At 39.0% G+C, this 24,804-nt stretch overlaps 1 protein-coding gene across 1 annotated transcript; it reads left to right on the top strand.

Moving 5' to 3' along the window:
* Positions 1–6,211: 6,211 nt before the first annotated feature.
* On the top strand, positions 6,212–24,470 carry SAMD8 (sterile alpha motif domain containing 8). The gene is made up of 7 exons (XM_084210219.1): positions 6,212–6,347; positions 7,577–7,729; positions 13,929–14,544; positions 16,263–16,358; positions 17,054–17,171; positions 17,980–18,130; positions 19,031–24,470. Exons 3-7 carry the CDS (start codon positions 13,970–13,972, stop codon positions 19,333–19,335), a joined length of 1,245 nt encoding a protein of 414 aa, XP_084066345.1. The 5' UTR covers positions 6,212–6,347; positions 7,577–7,729; positions 13,929–13,969; the 3' UTR covers positions 19,336–24,470.
* The last annotated feature ends 334 nt before the right edge of the window (positions 24,471–24,804 follow it).

Genomic DNA, 24,804 nt, shown 5'->3' with positions numbered 1-24,804 from the left:
ACCTGTCCCAGTAACAATTGTCCGTCATTTAGTCTGAGGTGAAAGGGTCAGAAATGCACCAGCCGGTCCTGCCAACACGGTCACCAGGAGGTTAAACAGCAAGTGGGTGATGATGATGCCTTGCCTGTCACTGATAATCTAGGGAAATTTATTTCTTGAAACTACTGTTTTTTCACAAAGTGAAATTATCTGATATAACTCTACTTTTTATTTTTAATATTTCATATAGCAGTCCTTCACTGGGTTAGTACGGTACATCTGCCACACATTGCATGATACCTCCCTCTTCTGTTGAAAAGAGAACAAAAGCCAGGAGTGTAATTGTTGTCAGGTGAAACTTGTAAGCCAATGAGTTAGTTTATATAGGAAAGTCTGGCAAGCCATAAATTGGAGACCCACGATATCAAATTGTAGTATTAGTGGGTCTTTTCAAGAACGGCAGTGCCTGTGCTTCTCCAGGATGACTCCTAGCAGGGGTTGCAAAATTGTCAGTGGTGGAGCTACAAGGCAGAACAAAAGAAATGGCGATGCTTTTCCTCTGTAAGCCTGGCAATCCAGAAGAGAAGGTGACCCAAGAGGAGAAGCTTGAGTTGCTAAGAGTTTCCCCTGTAGAAAGAAAGGTCATGAATAGAAGACTCTTGGTCAGGTCTGAGCCACCTTCATTCCATACGCATTGATATACTATGAAGGATTTGCTTCATTTTATCAAGAGACGTGTCATGGACATTCCAAGCTGGGTATTAAAGTCTGGATTAATTAATTTGGCTTAGGAGTTCTCAATTTAAAACAGGTCAATTAGTATTCACCTGTTGATTGCATAGTATTCATAATATTATGCAATAGTTTCCAGCATCAGAGGACAAAATAATATGCAGCAAGAGAAAAGAGACTTTGTATAGAATATTTCACGAAGCAGAAATTCCTTATATTCTGTGGTATTTAGGGAAGAAACTGTTTAAAAGCTTCTGGTACACAAAGAGACTTGTTACTTCCCACTGCCATATATGTTCTGAACTAAAATAATGAATGAGGGAAGCTACTAGTAACAGTGCTGCATGTGCTTATTTAGAGAGCATAGTGGGACGGGCAGACAGGCTCTGCTGTGGGTCAGGCAACCAGCTGGCCAGACCCAGCAGAGGAGAGGACTGGAAAAATGGCTTAAGTTGTATTTCAAGCACTATGTATATGCCCTTAATACATTACCTTGTTTTTCTGTTTTTTTCTTGGTTTTGTTGTTGTTGTTTCGGTAAACTAGCGTGCTTTAAGCTGATTGATGAGTGCCCATGAATCAGGAAAATTAACTGACTGAGCAGGTTAAGCTCTTCAATTTAGTTTACTTTTCTCAGGTTTCTGGGTGGAGACTCAAGGTGAGGCTTTACTATCAGTTTTTTATAAATGTAACCCCAGCCCATTTGTTGCTAATCAAGTTCCGTGAAAAAGGCGAAACTCATGGTTAAGTCTAGCCCTTTTCAGCTGTAAAACTTTTACTGGCCTCTCCACCACCTGCAATGACTAAGAACTCAAAGTTCATCTGTGATATGAAAGGTGACAAACAGACCGAAAAACACAAATTCCAGAAAAGTGATCCCCAAGTCCTCTGTGCCTTGATCATTTGTATGCATAACATCTATTTCAAAACTCTGCCATTCTATACCTAACATCATCTAAACATTCAACAGTCTACAAATGTGGCTTTGGTAAAGCCACTGACCTTTTTTAACCAGGAGTTGCCTTTGAAACAGGAGGCAGAGATCTGGCTTTCAGATGGATTTGCCTCTCTACTTCTGCTTCTTTTCTGGCCCTTTCAACATCTGCTAAGAAACGATGTAGAAAGCAACAGACTGATATATGGTCATACTGAATGGAGGTAAGTTTAGCACTCTGTACAGGAGGCACTTTTTGAGATTCCAGTCATTTGGAGGTTCTCCTGGCTGTTTGAATGCTGGGCAACTCTAAACCAAACATTTGTGTACAATTATATATGAACATTAAACAGCTGGTGTTTTAGCTGAAATTAATGCATGCCTAATCTTGGAACACACAACAGACGTCATTCTAACCACACTATGCCTTTGTGATTGCTTAGAAGGTAGCACTTGGTGCAATAATCTAAATCAAACAGTCCCTGGCTAATAACGTATTAGGTGGCAGCAATGTAAATTGCCATGGGGTGCTCTAGTAGCACACGGCATGGCATTGCCAGGAAAATGTACAGCCGTTGAAAACAAGAAATTCATGGTGGCTCTTCTTCTATTTCTTCCCTTGAAAATACTCATGTCAGTTCTAACTGATGCTGTGCCACCTCTCTGCTGAAAAAAAAAAGGCAAAATCAGACTCCTTTCACATACCCTGAAAGAAGGTAGCTTTTACAGTGAACATGTTACAGCATGACAGTTCAGTTAGATAGGATTTTATAGATACAGTATCTCCAGCTGCAAAAGGGTTCTTCTCATTTCACTCATTAGCCTGTTTTCAGGATTTGATTTTTGGGATGGTTAACTGCTGAAGAAGAATAGAAGTATTTGAACTCTGGTACATTTTGAGCAACACTAAGTGAGTAAGTGAGACAATGTTTTCTGGTGATCCACAACAATGTACTTTTAACACATGGAACAATTTTGTCTGCTGAGGACATGGAGTTTATTCTTTTTCTTTTTTCCTTTATTATACTCTTCTAATAAGCTTGTTTTCCATCTTAGAAAAATGATTATGGTTCACTAATTTGATTAGTCCTTAGGCCTTCAATCTCTTATTCTTCCATTACAGAATTAAGACATTTGAAGATAAAATAAATGTATGACAGTTCACACGACTGACCTAAGTATGCTTCAACTGAAGTACAGAGATTGTGAAAAAATTATAAGGCAGGACTAGATCTGTAGAAAAAAGAGAATACGAAAAACCCCACCCCAAACCCAGAAAAAGGAAAAAACATTATTTAAATCAGCTAGCACTTCTAGTGAAAGATATTCCCCCTTACCATGTTGTATTCTTTGCTGAGTAAGAATTTTCATAAGCAATTAATTCTCTGTTCAGTGGATGCCCCTTTTTTCCTGTGCAGGCTTTAACATTTGAGCTAGATTATTTCAAATTATTAAATGCTAACAGTATTACTTAATGACAATGTTAAAAAAAAAAAGGAAAAAAAAGCCCATTACATTAACACATCTCATTTTCCTTTGCTCTATAATATATTGTAATTTGAGCTTGTTGGGAATTTTCAATATAAATTTCCTTTCTTTTATTGCATTAAGTGTTAGCCTGAACATTAAATCAATATAACTATGTGAATTGAATAAATTGTTTTCAATCTAAAGATGCATCAGTGTTATTACACATTTTAAATTCTTTTTTTCCTTGGCAATCCACAGTTGTTTTAAAAATATCTGTAGCATATAATTTGTCATAAATCCTCAAACTGACTTGTCAGCACTGGCACTGCCTGTCAAACTTACATCAATGCCTTCATGTCACATGGCATGAAGTGGCATAACTCAAAGTGATGGAATGAGGTTTATTGGAAATTTCTGTTAAATAAAGTACCAACTATTTAGATAATTCACCCTTTTAAAGAATATCAAATGTTAGCAAGGAGAAGTAGTTTTCAGTTTTGAAGTACAACTAAGCAGCTATTACATATCAAAGTGTTACAAGTTTTAAATTATGTTCTATTACTTTTCTGTGCAGGCTTATTTTGTAATTTTCAAAATATTTATGAAATTAGAAATTATTTATGAAATTATGAAATTAGAGCACAAAAATGCCATTAGCAGTGATAACTTGAGATAGAAACTGACCGTCAAGCCTTCTTCAAATGCTGAGGTTCACTGAATCAGAGATTCATTCGGGTTGGAAGGGATCCCTGGAGATCATCCAGACCAACCTCCCTGCCCAGGCAGGGTCACCTGGAGCAGGTGACACTGAAACCATTCAGGTGCATTTGGAGTATCTCCAGAGGAGACTCCATGCTCTCCCTGGGCAGCCTGTTCCAGTGCTCTTCCAGCTTTCACATAAAGAAGTTCTCCTCATGTTGAGGTGGAACTTCTTGTGTCTTTGCATATGGCCATTACTCCTTGTCCTCTCACTGGGCAAATTGCTTCTGCAAACCAGCCCAGCAGCCTCCACAGCCAGGCCCAGGCAGCTCTCCACTGTATGTGTGTCTGTCTGTCATATTCACCTTTGCTCTGGATGCAGCTCTTGGCCAGGGGTTCCCTGCATGGAAATCTGTTGCTCGAATAACACACCTTAGGACCTGTAAACTTCAGATGGTCCTGGATTAACATGCACGTCTAAATCCAGCTCATTTTCCAACCCAGACTTCTAAAGTCTGGAGACTGAATTTGGAAGGTAATTTGGATTGCTGGTTTTGCTTCAGCGTAGGGAAACAGGGTTAGGAAACTTCTGCTTCCATTTTTGTTTCCTTCCTGGAATCTGGTGAGCTGGTAGACCCTAGTGCATGTTTATATGTAAAATAAAACAACAAAGCCATAGCACTGTGAACAAAGCAGCAGTTTCCTGGTACCTCTCATGAGAAGAGTGAAATCCCAAACGGTGAGTTAGCTTCAGGGTGCATGCTTTAGGCTGTCACAGTGACCTATTCCATGATGAGCCAGCTCTGTAGCCTGCTACAGTTGTTTTTGCAGCAATCATTAATTTTAGTTTGTGCTTATTTTTACATTTTTGGTTTAAACTAGTTGTTCAGATAGAAGCAAATGCAGCCATGTATTGTAGATGGTACTGACTTGGCACTTGGAAGTGTGCAAAAAGTTGTGATTGACTGGCAGTTGGTGAGAAAGAATTCACATGAAAAACAGTAGAGAGTGCGCATAATAGAGAAGCGTAAAATCTCGTTTAACTTACTTGCCTTGCTCTCCTGTAATTTTGTTTTCCTTGTCAGATAAATGCTAGGGGTTTTGAATATAAATATGTGGATCTGTAGTAAGCAAAATTACTTAAATTTTCCACGAGCTTTATTAACTGCAACAGGAAGACAAGGTCCATTTGATTTTTTTCAGATTTACAAGTATGTGTTTGTCACTGATGAATTCAGACTTGTCAGTTTTTCATCTAGTGCCTTAATGGCAAAGAAGGAAAACATTGTGAGGACTGAAATTGCACTTGATTCCTACATTGTTTGCAGATGCTGCTAAACGGGCAAAAACGGTGGAACACACCCTCCAACTTCAGCAACTCATTTTGGGAAACTACATTTCATTTGGTGTCAAAAACAAAAGCGGGACAGAACAGCTGCATAGAGACAAGCATCTTTGAACCAGTCAAGGCTTATGGAAAGGAGATGTTCTCACGCCTTCTGAGAGATGTTCTTCACAGTTTCTCTTCTGAATACGTGGTAGAGAGTCCATTACAATTGAGATAGTACAAGAGCGCATATTTGCTCAGGATTGCTTGATGACTCGACAACCTCACTTAGTTTTGAAGAATTTTGAAATGCAAATTTTCTTGTTTCACTCTTAGCAGCATATAAACTTTGCAATAGATTTGTTTTTTCTTTTTTTTAGAACAAGGATCCCAAGACCACTGTCTCTGAAAAGGCAGTGTCATTAACTTCATGGATACACTGGCACCTCCTTTTTATTACAACGGAAGCTACAATTTAAGACTTGTTTTGGACCTCAGTAATAGTAATTACATCATCAACAAAAATTACATCATCAACAAAACAAATTCTGACTGTTATTCAAACAGTTACAAAGCTCTGGCAGCTACCCCCGACAGTTGGTATCCACAATAAATTTATTTCTGGAGCAATCTGCTTCTAGTTTGCCTGTCTCCTTCAATCCCCTCCACCTGCACTGTGTGCAGGCTATGGAGCTCCCGCAGTTACGGCGCCTTGCTGAAGCTTTGCTAAGTCACGTGTGCTGTTCACATCTGCGCTTTGGATCCCCGCGCGTAAATGACTGAGCGCTGTCGGCCGAGCGCTGACAGCCAGTTTTATTCTTTTTCTACGGGCATCAGTAAAGAACAGTGGTGCAACTGAAATGTTTTGTAATGACTGCCTGATATGAGGGTCCTTTAAGTTTCCTCTGTTATTCTGTCCCGGTATATGCTTTGAGTCGAAGGATGGGAATATTTGCCGATCCACTGATTCCAAGCCTCTGGCACAGCTCGAAGCCCCTCCTGGCAGGGACCCCGTCCTTCCGCCCCGCCCCACCCCTTCCGCCGCCTCCTGCCGGCGCTGCCGCCGCCGCTTCCGGACGGGGGATGGGGGGTGGCGGTGGCCGCCGCCGCCGCCGAGGAGAGGCACGGGCAGAGGCACAGGCGGGGCGCGGAGGAGCCGCTCCCGCAGCGCCCAGGGCCGGCGCGGCGGCACCGCCGCTCGGCGGCAGGTGAGACGGGGCGAGCCGCGGGGCCCCTCCCGGGAGGCCCGTACCCGGGACCCTTCCTTCCCGCGGGGCCGCCCCGCAGGCGGGAGCCCGCCGGGTCCCCGTCGCTGCCCCCGCTGCGGCGTGAACCCCCAGGGTGCGGGCGGGCCCCGTGGGTCTCGGGGCGCAAGGGCTGCCCCGCCGCGGAGGCTGTGCGGGAGGAGAGCAGCTTCGCCTGCCGGGGGGAAGACGAGCCTCCCGTGCTGTGTGTCCGCGCTAAAATCCGCTCCGCCGCAATTACCGCGCCCGCCCGGCCCGGCCCGGCCCGGCGCATCTCTGCCGAGCGTGAGCGCCCGGCCCGGGAGCGCCGGCTGCGCGCTGGGGCCGTGCCGCCGGCGGGGTTCGGGCTGGAGGGATCAGCCCTTGTGCCCGGCTGTGCCGCTCTCGGGTGAACTTTGCCAGCCTCGTTAGGAGAGGCGTGTGAAGGTGTGGGACGGCACCGAGCTGGGACGGGGCTGGCACCGGCGGGCCGGGGCCTGCGGGCCCTGTGCGGTTTGTTGTGGGGCCTGGCGGCAGAGGGGACCCGTGTGGTTTCCTATTCCCGCCTCAGCCTCCGCAGCAAACAGATCGTTCCTGGAAAAGATGCTTTGTGTCAGTCTTACAGTCAGATAACGAAACGGTTGTACCGGTCAAAATAGATATTCTTATTAATTTTTTCAGTAAAATTGGTGTGTTTTTTGAGGACAAAATGTTCAGTTTTGTATAAAAATGCTGTTGAGTGTGTAGGATTTGATTATTAAGGCAGCATGGAACAGTGCAGTTACTGGTTAGCGTGTGTGCTCTTCGACTTTCAGGGTTACATGGTGGGGTCTGCCTGTGGGGAGAGTGTTTGTGCAAGTTTAGGGCCTGAGCATAAGGAAGTTGAAACTACTGGAACTCAGTCTCTTAAGTCTATATTACTGATGCATTATATGGCCTTATTCACTTAGTTATTGCTGATTGCTATTAAAAAACCCCCAACACTTCAAAAAGGTAGGTTTTTCCAGCTCCCTAAGTTAATGGAAGAGGCAAATGAGAGGTAGTGTTAATGTTAACGTTTGTAATAAGTTGGAGCGATCTCATGGTTTTGTACTTGAGGCTTCAGTTTGCAAAATTAATTTCATAAAAAATTTTTATGTGCAATGCACATTCTGTGTTGTAAGATGACTTGATGGCAAGATTCAACTGGGCTAATGTCTGCTTTGTCTCCACAGAGCTCCCTTGTGCAGCTGGACACGGTGTCTGTGCCACCTCCACAGAGCAGCTGATCATGCTGTGCTCTGGAGTGGCAAGAGCTCAGAAGACATTTCCTGGCATTTAAGTGCCCCTCCTGTTTGGTAGGGGGTGCTTCTTGTTGGATATCAGAGGTAAGGAAATGGCTGTGTCTTTTTCTTCCTTTTGCTTTCTGTGAGGTAGAAGAAAGGTGGAACTAACCTGTAGGATTAGTGTGAAGTGATTTTTATACCAGGTGAAAGGAATTTTATAAAGTTTTGTAAGGTTTTGTTGTGTAAGTACTGCTTAGATGTGAAGGAAATGTTCCGTAGATTTGTAAAGCACAATAATTTTAAATTATCTTGTTTGCTCTTCTATGTGGTGTTGTTTTTGTTGGCTGGTTGGGGGTTTATTTTATTAGGATACTATTAAAATAGAGGTTGGCCTAGGAACTGTAATCTTTTGAGTTCTGTTGTATTGCTTTTCTTTGTACAGAGCCTCCTTTTGCAGCCCACTTAGCTGGTTGAGGTCCACTAACCATATTACACTGTGTATGTTTGTTTGATAATCACATACCTTTTAGAAGTTTTTGTATTCCTTACCTACTTGGATGCATCTAAACTGAGGAAGGCTATTAGATTTTCACTAGACCAGAAAGATCAGATTGTAAATGGCTGTGGAGAGTAAGATGAAACACAGTTTCACTTCAGATATTGTTCTGGTATTCATTTGAATGGAGAGTTTATTCATATCTTCTCCTATTTCCATTGTAAGATGAGGGTGTGGGGAGAAAAGGGGAGAAAGAAACTTGAGTTGGTACTCCTAAGTTGTATAGGGATAAAGAGCAGCCAACATTCTGTCACAGAAGGGATATACTACTTGAAACCAGAAGAAAAATACTTGACACTTGATATTTGGCATGTAAAATGTTCAAGAAAGTAGTCAAATAGTAGTGAAATACTGTGAATGACATCCTAAGATAAGTGGTGGAGTACTTGATCAGTTGTTTAAAAATCACTTGTGTGTGCCTTGAATTATGGCAGTAGTATAAAAATTTGTTTTGTTAGCTGGTTAGTAGATTAGGAGTTGAGCTGCTCTTAGTGTTCACTTGAGTATAATACAACCTGTTTGGCTTAATGAGGTGTAAGAGTCAGGGAGCAGTATGTATTCTGTTCGTTTTGAAGCAATATGTAACTGTACTTAGTGGTTCTTAAGACAAACATGTAACTTTCAGGACTTTCTGTAGCAACTGCTGTCACTCTTGCATGGAGGTGTCTCAACAGAGAGAATATAGAGCTAATATTTGATCCACAAGCTGCACTTCAATAAATAATTCTCAAAAAGCTCATCTTCCTTGATGGCTTAAAACCTAAGACTGAACTAGTGTTACTTTGCGATTTCTTATCTTACCTCCATACATAGCACTAAGACCTTTGAGTACAGTTAAGCTACTGCTGATCGTCTCACTTATGATACCAAAGTCACTAATTAAAACTCAATGCAAATTTTACAGCAATATTTATGCATTTGAAATTATTGTATTCGTGCTTCAGAAAGATACCATATGTTGTCTCATGGTGGGCATTGTGCTGTGTTTGATCAATTTTATATGTAGTATGGTAGCCATTGTATTTAAAAACTCTTGAAAAATCATGTATTGTTTTTGCATGTGTTCTTTTTGTCCTTCTGTTTACAAGACACCTAGTGTGTTACATGCATCTGGTGGCATTTAGAAGGTAAGGGCTAAGCCACTGTATGCTATATGGCAATGAAATCTTTGATGCTATTTGCTTTAAATAAGCACTGAAGAATTTAGAGTTTCCAGGAAGAGCAGGTGACAAACTTCTCATGTAAGTCGGAGTCAGCAGAATAGCTGAGCCTTGTGCTGCATAACAAGGCAGTGCTGTGTGTTCTTTTTCCAGCACAGCATTGCTGAGTTGGTTTGTGACAGTAGCCTTATTATTGCAGGCTGGCTCAGCACATGTTTTTGTGTAGCTTTTTTGTGCTGGGGAACCAAGGCCACCAACATGGGCCTTGTCCACATGGGTGAAGTAGCAGCCTTTGCAGGGAACAGCCTCTCCCCTGAGGTGTGGGATGTGCTCCTAAGCCAACAGACCCAGCGAAGGGGGGGCCGAGTTGGTATGGCCTGTTTTCAAACTGCAGCTTGAAACCTTTACACAGAAATGTAGGTTAAATCACTTGAGATCTGGTAGTTGCTCAGCATCCTTCCTAAAACTCTTTTCCAGGATGGTGGGAATTGAATCTAGGGGGAAAAAATCAAGGGGCAAGGCTCTCCCAGGTACCTGAGGGCAGGTAGTAAAGCAATAATGGTGCCAGTAGAGATTTTGCATGTGTTTAGAATAAACAAAACCAGTCAGCACTGTGCTAACTGCTGTAGACCTAACTAGGTTGTTTAACCCTTCAGCTATGACTCTAATCAAGTTTGCAGCCTCGTGTTACTGTGATAATAATACTACTTTTCCTTGGCTAGAGTAGTGATAAGCAGATTCAACTTCCCACATTTTTACCTCAATATACAGTCTCAAAATCTGTAAGCTAGGAAAGTTAGAGAATTAATGGTTGACTGGCAGCAATTCAGTAGATGGGAACATGATAGAATCATGGACAATCATGTTGAGGGAGGTTAATTTTCTCTATATATACATCTAGGAAATTTTGCTGTCAGCTAGGGTATAGTCAGCCTCTCAGAGGCATCTTATTTCTTAAGATGCCACAGCCAAATTGTAGGAATGTTTATGGCGCAACAAAAGAATGCTTTTTAAAAAGTAAATACTTTTTAAAAAGTAAATACTTTCATACATATGCAGTTCATATGCATTTGTGTTCATGCTGTTAATTGAAAGGCTGGTGCAAGAAAATGGGACACACAATGTTGACAAGCTTGCTAAGTCTTAAGTCACAGTACCAGGAAAATAATCAACTAACTAGCTGATGTCAGGTGAAAAGTGTATTTTACCCTCTGACGCTTAAGTCTGTGCTTGCTTTGTGTTACTCATGTGTGTTATTCATCATTAAATAATGTTACCCATTATTTGGTTTAGTGATAAAACTAGTAATATGGAAGGCAAGGTAGTTCCTAGAGTTGTTTCCTTTCAGAAGACAGGTGCAGTTGTCTAGGGGACTTGGCCTCTGCCGAGTTATTCTTACATAGCAGTCTAGTGGTGTCAAAGTTACGCAGCGTTCTTCCGCTTCAAAAAGGAACAGGAGCAGTTGCACACAGGGCTCTGTACTGTATTCCAGGTGTTACAATTATTAGGGAGAGTGCCTTTTACCCTTTAAACCACACAAGTGTCACCAGTTGAGTAGTCTGAAAGGGAAGGCACTTTCAGGGTTTAAGAAGCTGCTTTCTCATTGAAAAATGAGTTTGACTGTTGCTGTTGAGATTAAATTAGCTACCTGCTCTGTGTAATATTTTAAATTTGTGTTTTGTGGTAATTTCTTTGTCTTTTCCAGTTGGTTGTCTTCTTGTTGGCAGCATTTAAAAACAGAGCAGGTCCTATCAGTTACATCTTGAGGTTAATGTAGACTTTCTCCCAGGTCCAGCCCATACTGACCTTTGATGGGTGTGCTCAATCAGTCTTGTAAGGTTACTTTTATTGCACCTTTGATAAGGATGGTTTTTATTCCAGCAATGCCAGATGAAGGAAGACTAGGCTGCTGTTAGGCTACTTGACTTGTAACAAAAGAATAGAATTCTCTTAGGTTAGGGACAGTTTCCTGCCTTTGTCCTCAGAAGTTGCTTTGGTAGAAGACACATCAGTAAGTTGAGTGTATTTGTGGTCGTGAGTTTACATTCACTGCTTTTAGAAAACCCATGATGATTACTATGTTATAAAACTCACTGTGATTAACAACAACTTTTTTTTCAGTATGTAATCTGTATTTCTGAGTAAAGAAAGCTGGAAGTTCAGATAGGCAACTCAAGTTTGTTTATTTTTATTGGATGTTTTGGATTGGTATAAGAACAATGTTAATAATACACTTATGTTTAAGATGTTGCTCAGTGGTGTTGACCCTAAGTCAAGGAGTTTTTGGTTTCCCCTGCTCTGCCAGTGAGGAGGGGCAGAAGAAGTTGGTAGAGACACAGCCAGGACAGCTGACCTGAACCTGGCCCAAGGAACATTCCATACCATGGAATGCCCTGCTTGGTATATAAATGGAGGGGGGAGATTGGCCCAGAGGGGCTGACCACTGCTGGGGAACTGGCTGGACAAAGGTCAGCAGGTGCTGAGCAGTTGTAATGTGCATCACTTGTCTTTCTTGGGTGTTGTTTTTCTCTCTTTTTTTTATTTTCCCTTTTATTACTACTGTATTTTACTTTATTACCATTATTAAACTGTTCCTATCTCAACCCCTTGCGTTTACCTTTTTACAGTTCTCCCTCCCCCTATCCCACTGCAGGGGGAGTGGGCCAGGACATTTAATTGAATTAAATGTCATAATTTATTTTATTAGCCATGTGACCAAAATAATTATTACAGTTATTTTTGAGCTACACTTTCAGAAATAGTAAGGTAACATAAAAATGAGAAAATATCCTTTCATATGGAGAAGGAAGCATATACCATGTACAGATATTCTAGTAATTTTTTTTATTTATTTTGGGCAATTATTTAGATCAAGGTGTTAGAGCTTATATACGTATTGACTTTATATGAGGTATTGAGAAATTTTAGCAACAAATTAAGTACATGTTGTTAATATACAATCAACTCCTGAGAGAATATCTTCAGATGTATTATGCCCTTAATTATTTTAGAAGGGTAAGTGTGATTCATGTGCTCATTTTTCTTCTAAAATACTGCTTTTGCACTGCTGGAAAATCTCATTTGGCAAATTGAATCTTCTCTGATATAGTATAAAATAGTTTGTGGTTCTGTTAGATGAAAGCCAGAAGAAAAAGTTGCATCCAGTAATTATATTAAGAGCACAGTAGGTACTGTACCTCCTTAAAAAGAGAAGCGAGAAGGAAAGACATTCTGGTTTTGGAAGAGCTGTGCCCCTGAAAAAGATGCAGAACTGCTGAATATTCATGATGGGTTTGAGTACCAGTTTACTATAGACAGCAGCTAAATAATAGATTAAATACACTGTTTCTTTGCTTTCATTCTGAAAGCCTTGAATGATGTATGTGGCAGTAGTGTATTGTAGTGGCTTGTATTTTCTGAGATTTGGTTGGCATGATTGAGGCATTTTAGTTAATTAGACTGGTTTTTTTGAGTACAAAAGAGTTGTGAAATTGTAGCTGTTTCTTAGATGGTAGCTGTACGTGAGCCACCAAATATAAATTATGCACAAATCCATTCTCTACTGCTGTGGGTCTTCAATATTGCATAAACGTTTCAGTACTTTTACTTCCCTGGCAGCCTTTCAGAGTTCTGTCGTGTTCCACATAATGTCCCGTAGTTAACTTTTTTCCTGGTTGTTGTTCTGGTGACTTGTCACCACCATGTGACTAAAATGTTGCTGAGCTGTCTCTCCCTCCTTCAGGCAATATTCTAGAGTCAGGAACACAATTATTGAGAAATCTGTACGAAGAGAACACCTCTCTTCTGGTTTTGGTGTGTTACTAAGCTATCTAGTACTATATCCATTTTAAAAATGCTTTGAAGCTTAAACCAGTACTTAATTTCTAGTAATGTTATTTTTGAAAGCTGAGTATTTTAAAGGATTCACAATTCAGTAAGTATCTATCTTAATTACTGAGATCAGACAAAGAAATAGGATGGTTGTACCATCATCATACAGCTAACATACTTCAGCTCAATACTGTTGCAGATATCTAGACTTAGGGTTACTTGGAAGGAGTGGGGGAATGTCATGTCATCAAAGCTTCAGTATGTATTTTAAAACAGTGGGCTACATTGGATTCTATTGAAATGTATTATTTCAGATTTAATTCAGTTTTGTGTGTTTGCTGGCTGTACTTCATCTTGTAGTTGATGAACTGCAAACAGTGGAAAAGTCTAATGATTAAGCTGGTATTTAAAGAGTAGTATTTGATTTTCATTGCCTAATGTAATTAACAAAGCAGGATTTATTTATTTATTTATTTGCAACAAAATTAGAACAGAGTACTGGATACATCTAGGAAATATTCTGCTTCTTGGAAACTTTAGGTTTCTATTTAGAAGCAAATGAGATAATCTTAATTTAGTTATTCTTGAACAAAAACAAAGCATTTTTGTATTACTTGCATTAGAAATGAGGTCTGTTTTTTAGCTATCTCTTATGTAAAATGTCTTGGGCTAATTAAGCATCTAAAATTGCACAACAGATGCTGGCATTTCAGTGCTCTGTGTCAAACACTCTGGTGTTGTCTCTCTCTGTCAGCTGTGCAGCAGGTCAGTGTGATTGGCGGATAAAGGGGCAGGATGGCAGGCAATAACCAGCTCTGCATTCGACGTTGGACTACCAAGAATGTGGCCAAGTGGCTGAAGGAAGAAGGCTTCTGTGAATACGTGGATCTTTTGTGCAACAGACACAGGCTAGATGGAATTACCCTGCTGACACTTACTGAGTATGACTTGCGATCTCCTCCTCTGGAAATCAAAATCTTGGGGGATATCAAGAGGCTGATGTTGTCCATACGCAAACTGCAGAAGCAGCACGTTGATGTCCTGGAAGAGCTGGGTTACACCTGTGATAGTCATGCTGGCACAGTGTCCCCAGCTGGTTCACTACAGGGGGGAGATTGGTTTTGTAATGGTGAAGTACCTCGGGACTATGATGGACCAATTACTGACTTGAATGGTGATCAGTATCAATATGCAAATGGAAAAAACAAACATGCCACCCGAAGACTGGACCCAGAGTACTGGAAGACAGTTTTAAGTTGTGTGTATGTCTTCATAGTGTTTGGCTTTACATCATTTGTCATGGTGATAGTCCACGAGCGAGTACCTGACATGCAAACATATCCACCTCTGCCGGACATATTTCTAGATAGGTAAGACATTTTCTTTCTAAACAAAATAGTAATGTGATGGTTAAAATACAGGCTGTCTTTTCTCTGTTTTCAAGGTTTCATATGCTCTGTAAGAAAGTTTCATGGGCTCTAGAAGATGCCTCTGCAAAATAGTAATAAAAGTCTAGTAAGTCCTTCTGCTACGATGGAAATGTGGTTTAGTTAGATAGAGAGATTTGGGTTTAGGGGAAAATAAATTGAGCTGTTGTTCTCCCTAGTTTATATTTAGTTTTACATCTTAAACTCATTACAGCACAGTAATTACTTCGTCCATCCTTGCATTCTAGTAAAAAGTGTGATGGTCAGCTGGCATAGATAGGCAGCCATATGCATTTTCTGAAATCCAGTTTCTGTCACGAAGCTTAAGGTGTCTTGATATAAAAAAGACTTTGGATGAAGGAATATTTTGGTCTGTGAGTGAGCAAGGAAACTGAAAGGGAACAGCTTTGGTACTGTATTTTTACTGTCTTCCCACTGTCAGCTTGCTGAAGATGGTCTAAGGAAACTGAAGTTGAATGAAAAGACCAGCATCTCTTTTAACAGGTTATTAAACCACTGTTGTGACTTATGCAATATCTGTTAATATTTTTAAAGAAAATATTTGACTTCAGGCAAAGAAGAGACACAATGGCAAAGGTCAAATTTTAGTCATTGACAACAGATTTAATAGAGGATAAATGTTCCCTTTGAGAAAGAGCGCTTGCACCATGGAGAACTTAACTGCCTAGGCAGTTTTAAAAGATGAGCTAAACTGTTCAGTCTTCGTGATCTTCCTGTTCCTGCCAGTAATTTCCATTTTCATTAATGGCTTTCAAGAAGTCAGTAAGACTCTAATCTTTAAAGTAAGAGTGCAGAATCCCCCATAAATGTATATATAACTCATTAGGGACAGACCACATCCAGCAGTGTGGAAGAGGGGAGAGAGAACAGGAGCTGTGGCATTACTGGATTTTATTCCCAGGTTGCTCCCATGGTATTCAGTGTGCAGGAGGATGGGGGAGGCCAGAAAGCAGCAGCTCAGGGAACAATGACAGAGGATTACTACAAAGCTCATGTTTGAGCAGTGCTTTGCTACCCCTTTGTATCAGGGGGAGCACAAAACTACAAGGAGCAGCCTCTCTTGAAATTTGTTGATCTGTATTTTGGTGACTGAAGAGTGGAAATTGTTACTGGTGCCTTATGAGTGCAAAAAGGTCTTAGATCTTTTGACAGGAAAAGCTGAAATGTCGTCATGTTGTGCTTATTACTGAAGTATTGAAAACAATTTTTATTTTCCCTGATACTTTTCTGTGCAGTTCCGCTTCATTACAAGTGTTTAATGTTTTTGGCCTTGCAGCATTTAATTGCATTGACATGGCAATCTTGCAAGCATAAGCAGCATAATTGGCATGATGCAAGTTTGTTGTGAAACAATAGTGGAGGAACACATCCTGTTAGTAAGTCACATGTGAATTAAGAGAGCATACTAGAGATTTTCCCTCAGTGAAATCTGTGGAAACTGAAAGTACATTCTTAGGTAGGAAATAACATAACAATATATTTCAAATTCTATTTCATTCAGTCTACCAAAAGTATTTTTGACTGTAGTTTATACTATTGTCAGATGAATGCAAATAAATTTTGGGATTAGACCCTCATATACCTTTATTTTCAATACCAAGACTAGTAAAAAAGTATAACCTTCTGCTTTGTCTTTTTAGTGTCCCTAGGATACCATGGGCATTTGCTATGACTGAAGTATGTGGTGTAATTCTTTGCTACATTTGGCTCTTGGTTCTTCTGCTTCACAAACACAGGTAGATTTTATAAAATCCAAATTAACCTAGTACTTTGATGCAGAGAAAAGACCATAACAAGTATTTATTATGATTGTTGAAGAAGTTCCATTCCATAAGAATCTTGTCAATTCCCAGTATATCACTCTTAAAATGGATTAGGGAGGATTTCATCAAGAATGACAGCTTGTGAATCTTTCAAAGGAGTAATCTGAATTTACTTTTCCACCATATTTGTAAGTAATTTCCTTCAGAACATAGGTATTTCAGAGAGTTGTCACTATATACACTCATGCTATATATAGCTTTGTATAGAAGAAAGTGCCGTAAGAATGAATTACCACAGCATGTCTGAGCCAGCCTTTTGCTTTCACAGAGGGATAGAAAATGCTTTTGTGTGCATGCGTATTTTAAGTTAAATTTTCACTGGTTCATTGATTTTATCAGTTTGCCAGCAGAAGGTATGAGTGCCAAAGCTAGCACAGGAGTAGCTGCAGAGGTGGAGCTGTACCTTTTGGTGACAGTAAGCTTGCTACAATGTCTCATATCTCACCCTGTCATGTGGAACCTTATTTTTTCAGTACTACTTAATTGGAAAAATAAAATTGTTGTGAAACTGGCAGTGATGATGACAAGACTTAATGGGATTAAGTTGGGGTGAGGTGAAATGTTTTTATCATAACTTCCCTGATCTCAGTTCCTGTGTATTTTCCCAGATCTATACTGCTGCGCAGGCTGTGCAGCCTCATGGGGACAGTGTTTCTATTACGCTGCATTACAATGTTTGTTACCTCACTCTCGGTGCCAGGACAGCACTTGCAGTGTACTGGAAAGGTAAAAACTTAAAGCGCTTTAAATAATTTTTCCTGTTTCCTTTTGTAAAAAAATACTTAGGATGTGATTAAGATTGTTACAACCATAGTGTTAGATGTGTGTTTATTAAGAACATCATTTTTATCTCCTGTTTCCTTATCCTTGCATTAATTACTATAGGCAGTCAAACATTCCTAGGGGTCCTAGAAGCACTTGCCACTCTGGAGAGTATATGGTTATTTGGGGAAGGGTGTTCAGAATGTTTCACACTGTAAAACAGAGATAGAAAGTCAAAAGAGGTGTGTGCACTTGAGCTAATAACTTCATAAAGAAAGACTGAAAGGGAAGTAATTGCTTCTTTGTCTTGTTGGTTGCATGGTTTTGAAAATAACCCAACAAGCTATTACTATTCACCCCTTCTCATAAGGGATATTCTTAGAACATAGGATTTTATGGTTTCATCCTAACTTTTAGTTAGGAGAGGTTTGAGCTGAACAAATGGAAAGCTTCATAATGATACTTTTGGGAGACTGAACACATTCAAAAAAAGGTGGCAGGCTCTGTGGGTAAATCACTTGGAACAAAATACTTGCTCTAAATTCCAGTATTCATAAGAGGTATAATGAATACAATTAGTAATTGCAGTTACTAATCACTGTGACTCATTGCCACAGTGAAATCCAAAGTTGTGCTAACCTGCATTTTAATAAAAGACACAACATGATAAATGGTATTAAACAAACATAGTGCAGTACTGCTAACTTTAGGGATATACTGTTTGGGCAGTGGAGTTGGAACTCAGTAAAGGTTAATATCACTTGTTTTTCAGTTGTATGGCAATGTTTGGGCAAAACTCCAGCGGGCATTTGCAATATGGAGTGGCTTTGGAATGACTCTGACTGGAGTGCATACATGTGGAGATTATATGTTCAGTGGTCACACTGTCGTCCTGACCATGCTCAACTTCTTTGTCACAGAATGTGAGTACAGTGTCAATACTCAAATGTCCTTGAGAGTATGTACAGAGGTGTGAGAGTGTAAACATTTAAATGTCCTTAAGTATTAAGAATATCTTCTCCTTGACCTTCTCAGAAAGTTCAAAGTGTAACATTTAAGCAAACAAATACAAATTCAGATTGCTGTGCTCTTTCTCAGGTTTGTGACAGCCAAGTCACAGCGAGGAAAGGAACACCACCTCCATGCATGGGGGGATGAATAAGGCACTTTTTAGTGAACATGTGAGCCAAGAAATTAGAAAGGCTTCCTGGCTTGCTACTGGGAGAATACTTGGGAAGTTAATTAGGGTTGTCTGTTACTATTCCCTTCCTTAGGTATCTGCCACTGACTCCTGTCAGCCAAAACCTGGCGAGGTTTCCATACATTTAGTATAATCCATAAAGCCAAACACCAAACCCCACAAATGAGAATATATGGAACAGCAGTACCCTTCTGTAAACACCAACAGTGATTTGATACATGTTATAGCAAGCTAAGATAATTAGTTTGAGTTCAGCTATGATGTAATGACTGCAATCACAGTAATGAAGCTTTCATTACATCTTCCTCCTTGTAACATAGGAAAGACATGATTTTCATTGAAAGAAGTTGGTTGAACAAAGAATTCTGATTTGCAGGGTGCTAAACCATTTAAGGATACTCTTGTTAATTCAGAAATGCATTTGTAAATGAAGTTATGAACTGATAGACATACATAACTTGTGTGGTTGCTTTTATTGGATTTATTGGACCTGTATAGAACATGTCTGAATGAAGAGAGTACCTTCATCTCATTTTTGGATGAAAAATCGGCATAAAAACTTTGAATGTCTGGGCCTGCATTTTGAGACACTCAAGGTTAATCACTTTCTGTTTCCTCCTAGATACACCAAGGAGCTGGAACTTCTTGCACACCTTGTCCTGGGTCCTGAATCTCTTTGGAATCTTCTTCATTTTGGCTGCACATGAACATTATTCTATAGATGTCTTCATTGCCTTTTACATCACGACAAGGCTCTTTTTGTATTACCATACATTGGCTAATACTAGAGCATATCATCAGAGTAGGAGGGCAAGGATATGGTTTCCAATGTTTTCTTTTTTTGAATGCAATGTTAATGGTACTGTTCCCAATGAGTATTGCTGGCCCTTTTCAAAACCTACTATACTAAAAAGATTAATTGGTTGAAGACTGTGTGGGTCAGTTCAGATTTTTATGAAGCATTATTACTAAGATCCTACGAGGCTAGCTACAAGGGGGAAGTCAAATAACATTTTTCTCTCCATGATCTCCTTCTTGCCTTGTTTCCTGGATTCTTAGCCATAAAATGGGGTTTCCATACTTTACAGGGATGTGTTTTGTTTTCTCCTTGTGAAAACAGAAAACAATGCAGGGATGGGTAAAGGCTATCAGTGAAACACGAATATAAACCAGAATACTGTTACCCTTGGTAAGGTTCTGTGTGAATGTTTATGGAACATTAACCTGAAATATGTATTGAGTATAACACACCCTTTACAGGTCCAGATCATCTTTGTTACCCGAGTGCCAGCCTTTACATATACTGACAAAAAATTTAAAACTATAAAGCCTTTCTTTGAAAGCAGTCATAAATGTAATTTTTAAAACAAACTGTGTATATTTAAAGATTGAGGAGGTCTGTGTCATAATGAAGAAAACAGTATAGTTCCATGCTGAGAGGGTCTCTTAACTGTTAAGTTACAAGTCTTGACAGTATAAATGGCCTGCATACAGGTTGCCAAAAATGAAAGTCTGCCTTGTGGATGTGCAGTGATGATATTTTTTTAAATGAGAACTTATTTAGTCTAGTCTATCAGTTGTCTGTATGGTTGTTCTAGCACTTGAAAGTTTTCCCTTTTATGTTTAAATGAGTTACAGTAAGTGGAACATCCACTGAAAGTAAACTTAGCTGTAGTGAGTTTAAAGCCACAAAGTAACTTTTGTGTGGTCTTAATTGCTTTATACCCAAATTCATGCATGCTTTTCAGGAGCAGTTCTTTAATGTTGGAAAAACAGAACAGTTGTCTTCGTGTATCTTACTGTCCTGTAAATGGATGGGGAAAATGCATGTAGTAACTCTTTCAGGAATAGTAATAATAGTGAGTATTGGAAATAGTGCTCATGTTGATGTATGTTTTAGCACTCTGATGTCAACAATATGGTGACTATCTCTGGATATATATATGCACAGTATATTTGGTTATATATATATAAACACACAGTGTATGTTTTTCTAACAGCTATGAAAAGAGGCTAGTTCTTAATTTAAGTTGCTCATTTACTACCCTGAAAGATTCCATAAACAGCTGAATTTTGCTTGTTGAAAAAAACCAAACCACAACCCACAACAAAACATCCCCCAAAACCTCAAACCAACACTCTCAGTCCACAATGCATGAGCAGGGTCACACTAGGGTTGGTGATCTCTTAGGCAGTGGATTGTGAGGGGACAATACTAATGTCATCTGTAGAGCCTTGAAATTAGATTTGTGCTAAATGAAAACTGATAGGTACAAGGTACAAAATCATAAAAATGGCATAGACCTTTTAATTTGATTATTGCAAGTTCAGATGTGCAAATGTAGTGTAAGTCAGCTTTAGAAAGTTACACAAATAATTCCCAGCTTGGTACAAGCTGACTTAATGGGCACTATGTACTTGTGTGTGCATAGAAATGAATCCACTTGGAATGTGCAAGGTTTTGTGTTGGGGGCTTGTAACCTACTGTGGGCTACTCCTTGCTGTATTGTGTTCCTTTTATGAACCTTGATTGTACTAACTTGAATACCTTACACTCTTCATAGTATATTATTTTTGTAACGTAATTTAGCTCCTGTTCCACAGAAAAATTATGCATCTTGGAGTATCTCTGCCAACTGCAATGAGCACACTGTACTATTACAGAGATTTTCAGAGATTTTTATATTTATAACATTCCAATTTTTTAGCAAAATTGCAGGTCTAATAATATATTGTTCAATCTACCATAGCCTGATAGCTTTTGCCATCCAAACTGGGGGAGTATGCTTACACTTAAAAAAAAAGAAAATATTCTGAAAGATTTGAAACTAGCCATTTGCTGCTCTTTCTGATTTCAGAAAGGCAATTTGAACATTCCTCTTGAGACTTTATAATGAAAGAGCTCTATTTGTTAACTTATATTTGCCTTTGCAATGCACACAGTTATGAATGCTGTTTTTCTAAACTCTAGGAAACATCTGTTCTCAGGATGTGCAGGATTGTAATCTGAGTTATATGGAGAGGTATGCAATTAAACTTGCAAAGCTGTTGATTCTGAAAATAACCATTTGAGTAGTAACTGGCATAACTGCATCTAAACTGAAATACTAATCTGCAACTTAGGCATGCAGGAGAATTTTCAAGTATAGCCCAGTGTAGCAATGTTTACAGAAAGTAAAGGTGTCATTTCAATTTTTTTTTTTGTAGTGAAGTTCATATACGTTGAAACATAAGGATTCTTTGTTCTAATTTAATTTTCAAATTTTGTTAAGTAAATTGCATTTTAAATCAGCCTTGTCTATCATTGTTTTTTAAAAGAAGCTTTTTCCTTTGTGCTGTTTCCCTTGATGCTAGATACCTAAGTCCAGGATAAGTAATATAAAATGGTTGGTTTTGTTAGCATTGGAGTGGATTGAAACATTGTCAGGGTAATTGTCCTCTGCTGTTTTGGAAGTTCATTGTGTCTATCTGTAAGTATGCAAGAGGAAAGCTTGAAGTTCACAGAAGACAAAAAAATGTGATCCATCTTGCAAGGGTCAGTCTGTGAAGTTGGGAATGTAAGCTTTATTGTTAATTAGATGGAAACAAGTTGCACGTAACTGATAGGCTTAACATTTTGTACCTCCTTTTGACTCAGTGTTTTAAAAGCATTTTGCTGCTTCTGTTGCTGACAAGGACTTTTAAGTAAAGGCAGCAGAGCACCTTGGGCCTTGGATTTAATGTTAGTATGTTCAGGGATGTCTTCCTTTACGTTCACATGCCACTGCTGCTCTCCTTTAACATGTTGCACCTCCTTTGTGCTAAGTTGTCTTCTGTGGTCTGTGCCCATATAAATCTGAACTCAGAATAATGAATTAATTACTGTGTAATGCCAGCAAGTGCAAGTGTCTCAACAACATCACTACTACAAAGTGCACAAATGAATCAAGTAGCAAAGTCTGAAATTAGTAACCATATCTACAAAAGAAGGGGAGAAACATTTTTTTTGCTAGCTTAGCAAATTTAGTAATATGTGAGACTTGGCAATAAGGTTGAGTTCTTTCTAAGAAGTTTGGGGATATGTATGCACATACTTGCAAGTGATAGACACACAGGCTCTTCTCCCATCCTTTTTCTTTGGTTTTTAGTATCTTATGACACAGTTTCTTATAATAGCTTTCCTAAACCTTTTTGCCTTTAGTTTTTCATTTCTCAAAGATCCCTAAAGTGGGTTATGACATTACACCTGCACAGAATTAGACCTTCATAGATGTGGTTTTTAACAAATTCTGATTGCACTGACAAAAACTTATGAAAGGATCTTTAAGCAAGGTTCTCCACCTGATCTTGAACAATGCTATAGAAAGTTTCCATATATGCAATTTAGCTTCATGTCCAATGGTAACACACAAAGCGTCAGTACAGAAAGGTAGATAGGCCTGAAGTATTCAAATGTCCAAGACTAGCAAGAATTGGATCCCAGAAGTGCACTACTTGACTTGTATGCTTAACTTCAAGCAAATTACTAAATACTCTTGACTTTAGTGAGTGTTACTATTTTTGTTTAAACATTTTTTGGATAAGGCCCAATGCATACTGTGTGGTATCCTGCTACAGTAATAGGAATAGGTAATGTCACTTTCTTTTTGATTTTCTCTGATGTCTCCCCTCCTATCTACTGTAGAAGAAAACATTCCAGTTTTCAAAGAAATTTCAAAGAAATTTCTACTTAACTGGGTTCTGAAAGAAGAACTCTGTCAAAAACAAAAAGACTGAATAAAACCTTGATAATTACCTGCTTTAAGAAGCAAGGGTCAGTTAAATTATTTGGGGGAAAAAAGCTATTTTTGATGCAATCATATTAAATAATGTAATTTAGAAATATTGAAACCCTCTAAGGAGGATAAAAGCACAGGCTCCTATAACCTTTTCTATACGGCTGTATCTTGTGTAGTGCCAAAAAGAGAGTAAAGAGGAAAGAGTTGGGCTTAGACACCAGTAAAACTCTTTTGCAGCAATTAATACCTCCTTGCATTTTAACCATTGCCTGCATGCTTAGTGCTAGACTTGCCCTTTACTGTTTAGCTAGTTTTCTGATGTATGAAAGCCCATTTGGTTTTCAAACATCAGTCACAGGAAAAAAAAAAACAAACAAAACAAAAAAATCAGTAGATTTTATGGACCTGGAGTTTAACAAAAAGAATGCAAAACAATTGTGATAGTTCTTCATCATGTCTGAAGAGTTAGGGAGGATTTGCAGTAATCTATAGACAGTACTGATTTTTTTTTTTTTAAATAACCATGGGTACCATTTTAGGAATCTGACCTGTAACTGCAGATACTACCATAGTCTTTCCAAGATAGAAGTATATTTGACAGAAGTCCTAGCAGTGAGACAGCTTACCCTCTGTATTATTTTGTGTAAACTTCAACAATAAGGGATAGACCACTGGTTTATAAAATTGTAAAATACAAAATATTTCTGATCTATCTTTGACCTTGTCACTATTCTAATTGAAATAGTATTCCTGGGAGAAAAAAAGTTCTTTGGAGTGAACCTACTGATGCCTTGTTGATTATATAAAAAAAACCACAAAAAAACCCTCACAACTCCTCAAGCACTACAGTATTGTGAACACTGAACCTTCCATTTAGCAGTATCCTGCAGACTTACCACTCATGTCCTAACAAATTTGCAGTGAGTATTATGTACATAATTCAGTGACATGCACATTTTAAAAGCCAGTTTGTAATAAGCATGTAAGAACTTAAGGTGATAAATTTGGAGCACAATGACCTCACCTATTGGCCCTGACTGTGTAGTTAGAAAGACTAACTGTAACTTAGTTTTGCTCTTTCAATTCACTTTTGTCAAAAAAAGGACAAATTTTGTCAAATTTGAGAATCCACAAACAGCATTGTACATGGTACTTAACATAATGAGGATGTAGAAACCTGGCTTTTCACATGGAACTGTTACTTCAGTTTTGTCCTGACTGAGAAAATAGTGTTATCTAATGGCTAGAAGGTATGCCAGTTAAATGTAGAATACTGTAAATAAGTAAATATTGTTTTGATTCTAAACTCAGATTGAATTAATATATTGTTTTATATCTTTGTTGTGTTAAACATATTTAAAAATACTAAAATAAAATATTTGAAAGATGACAAATGCTTGATTTATTTTACATGCAAAATGATGGCTCATTGTCTCTGTTAGTGCTGTGACTGTGAAAGTATTCCTGACCACAGGTGTGATGGTGTTATGAGGGCTTGCTTCAGTACGGAAGTAAGTAATGCTGACAAAATATAATTGGCACATGCTGTCGGAATTTGTAACAAGTATGTGCATATACTTCAAATCATTTCTGGAGAAGTAACTGTTCTGGATGATGCAGGTTTACAGCTGTGGTCCGA

The sequence above is a fragment of the Fringilla coelebs genome, assembly GCF_963513975.1.
Source record: "Fringilla coelebs genome assembly, chromosome: 8".
Classification (NCBI taxonomy): Eukaryota; Metazoa; Chordata; class Aves; order Passeriformes; family Fringillidae; genus Fringilla; species Fringilla coelebs.
Note: the sequence above shows the minus strand (reverse complement) of the source record. Positions and strands in the feature narration are given on the sequence as shown.

Coding starts and splice junctions, on each gene's coding strand:
- SAMD8 (XM_084210219.1), top strand. CDS start 13,970: ATGGCAGGCAATAACCAGCTCTGCATTCGACGTTGGACTACCAAGAAT. Junction 16,359..17,053: donor CTTCTGCTTCACAAACACAG/GTAGATTTTATA, acceptor GTATTTTCCCAG/ATCTATACTGCTGCGCAGGC. Junction 17,172..17,979: donor ACTTGCAGTGTACTGGAAAG/GTAAAAACTTAA, acceptor CTTGTTTTTCAG/TTGTATGGCAATGTTTGGGC.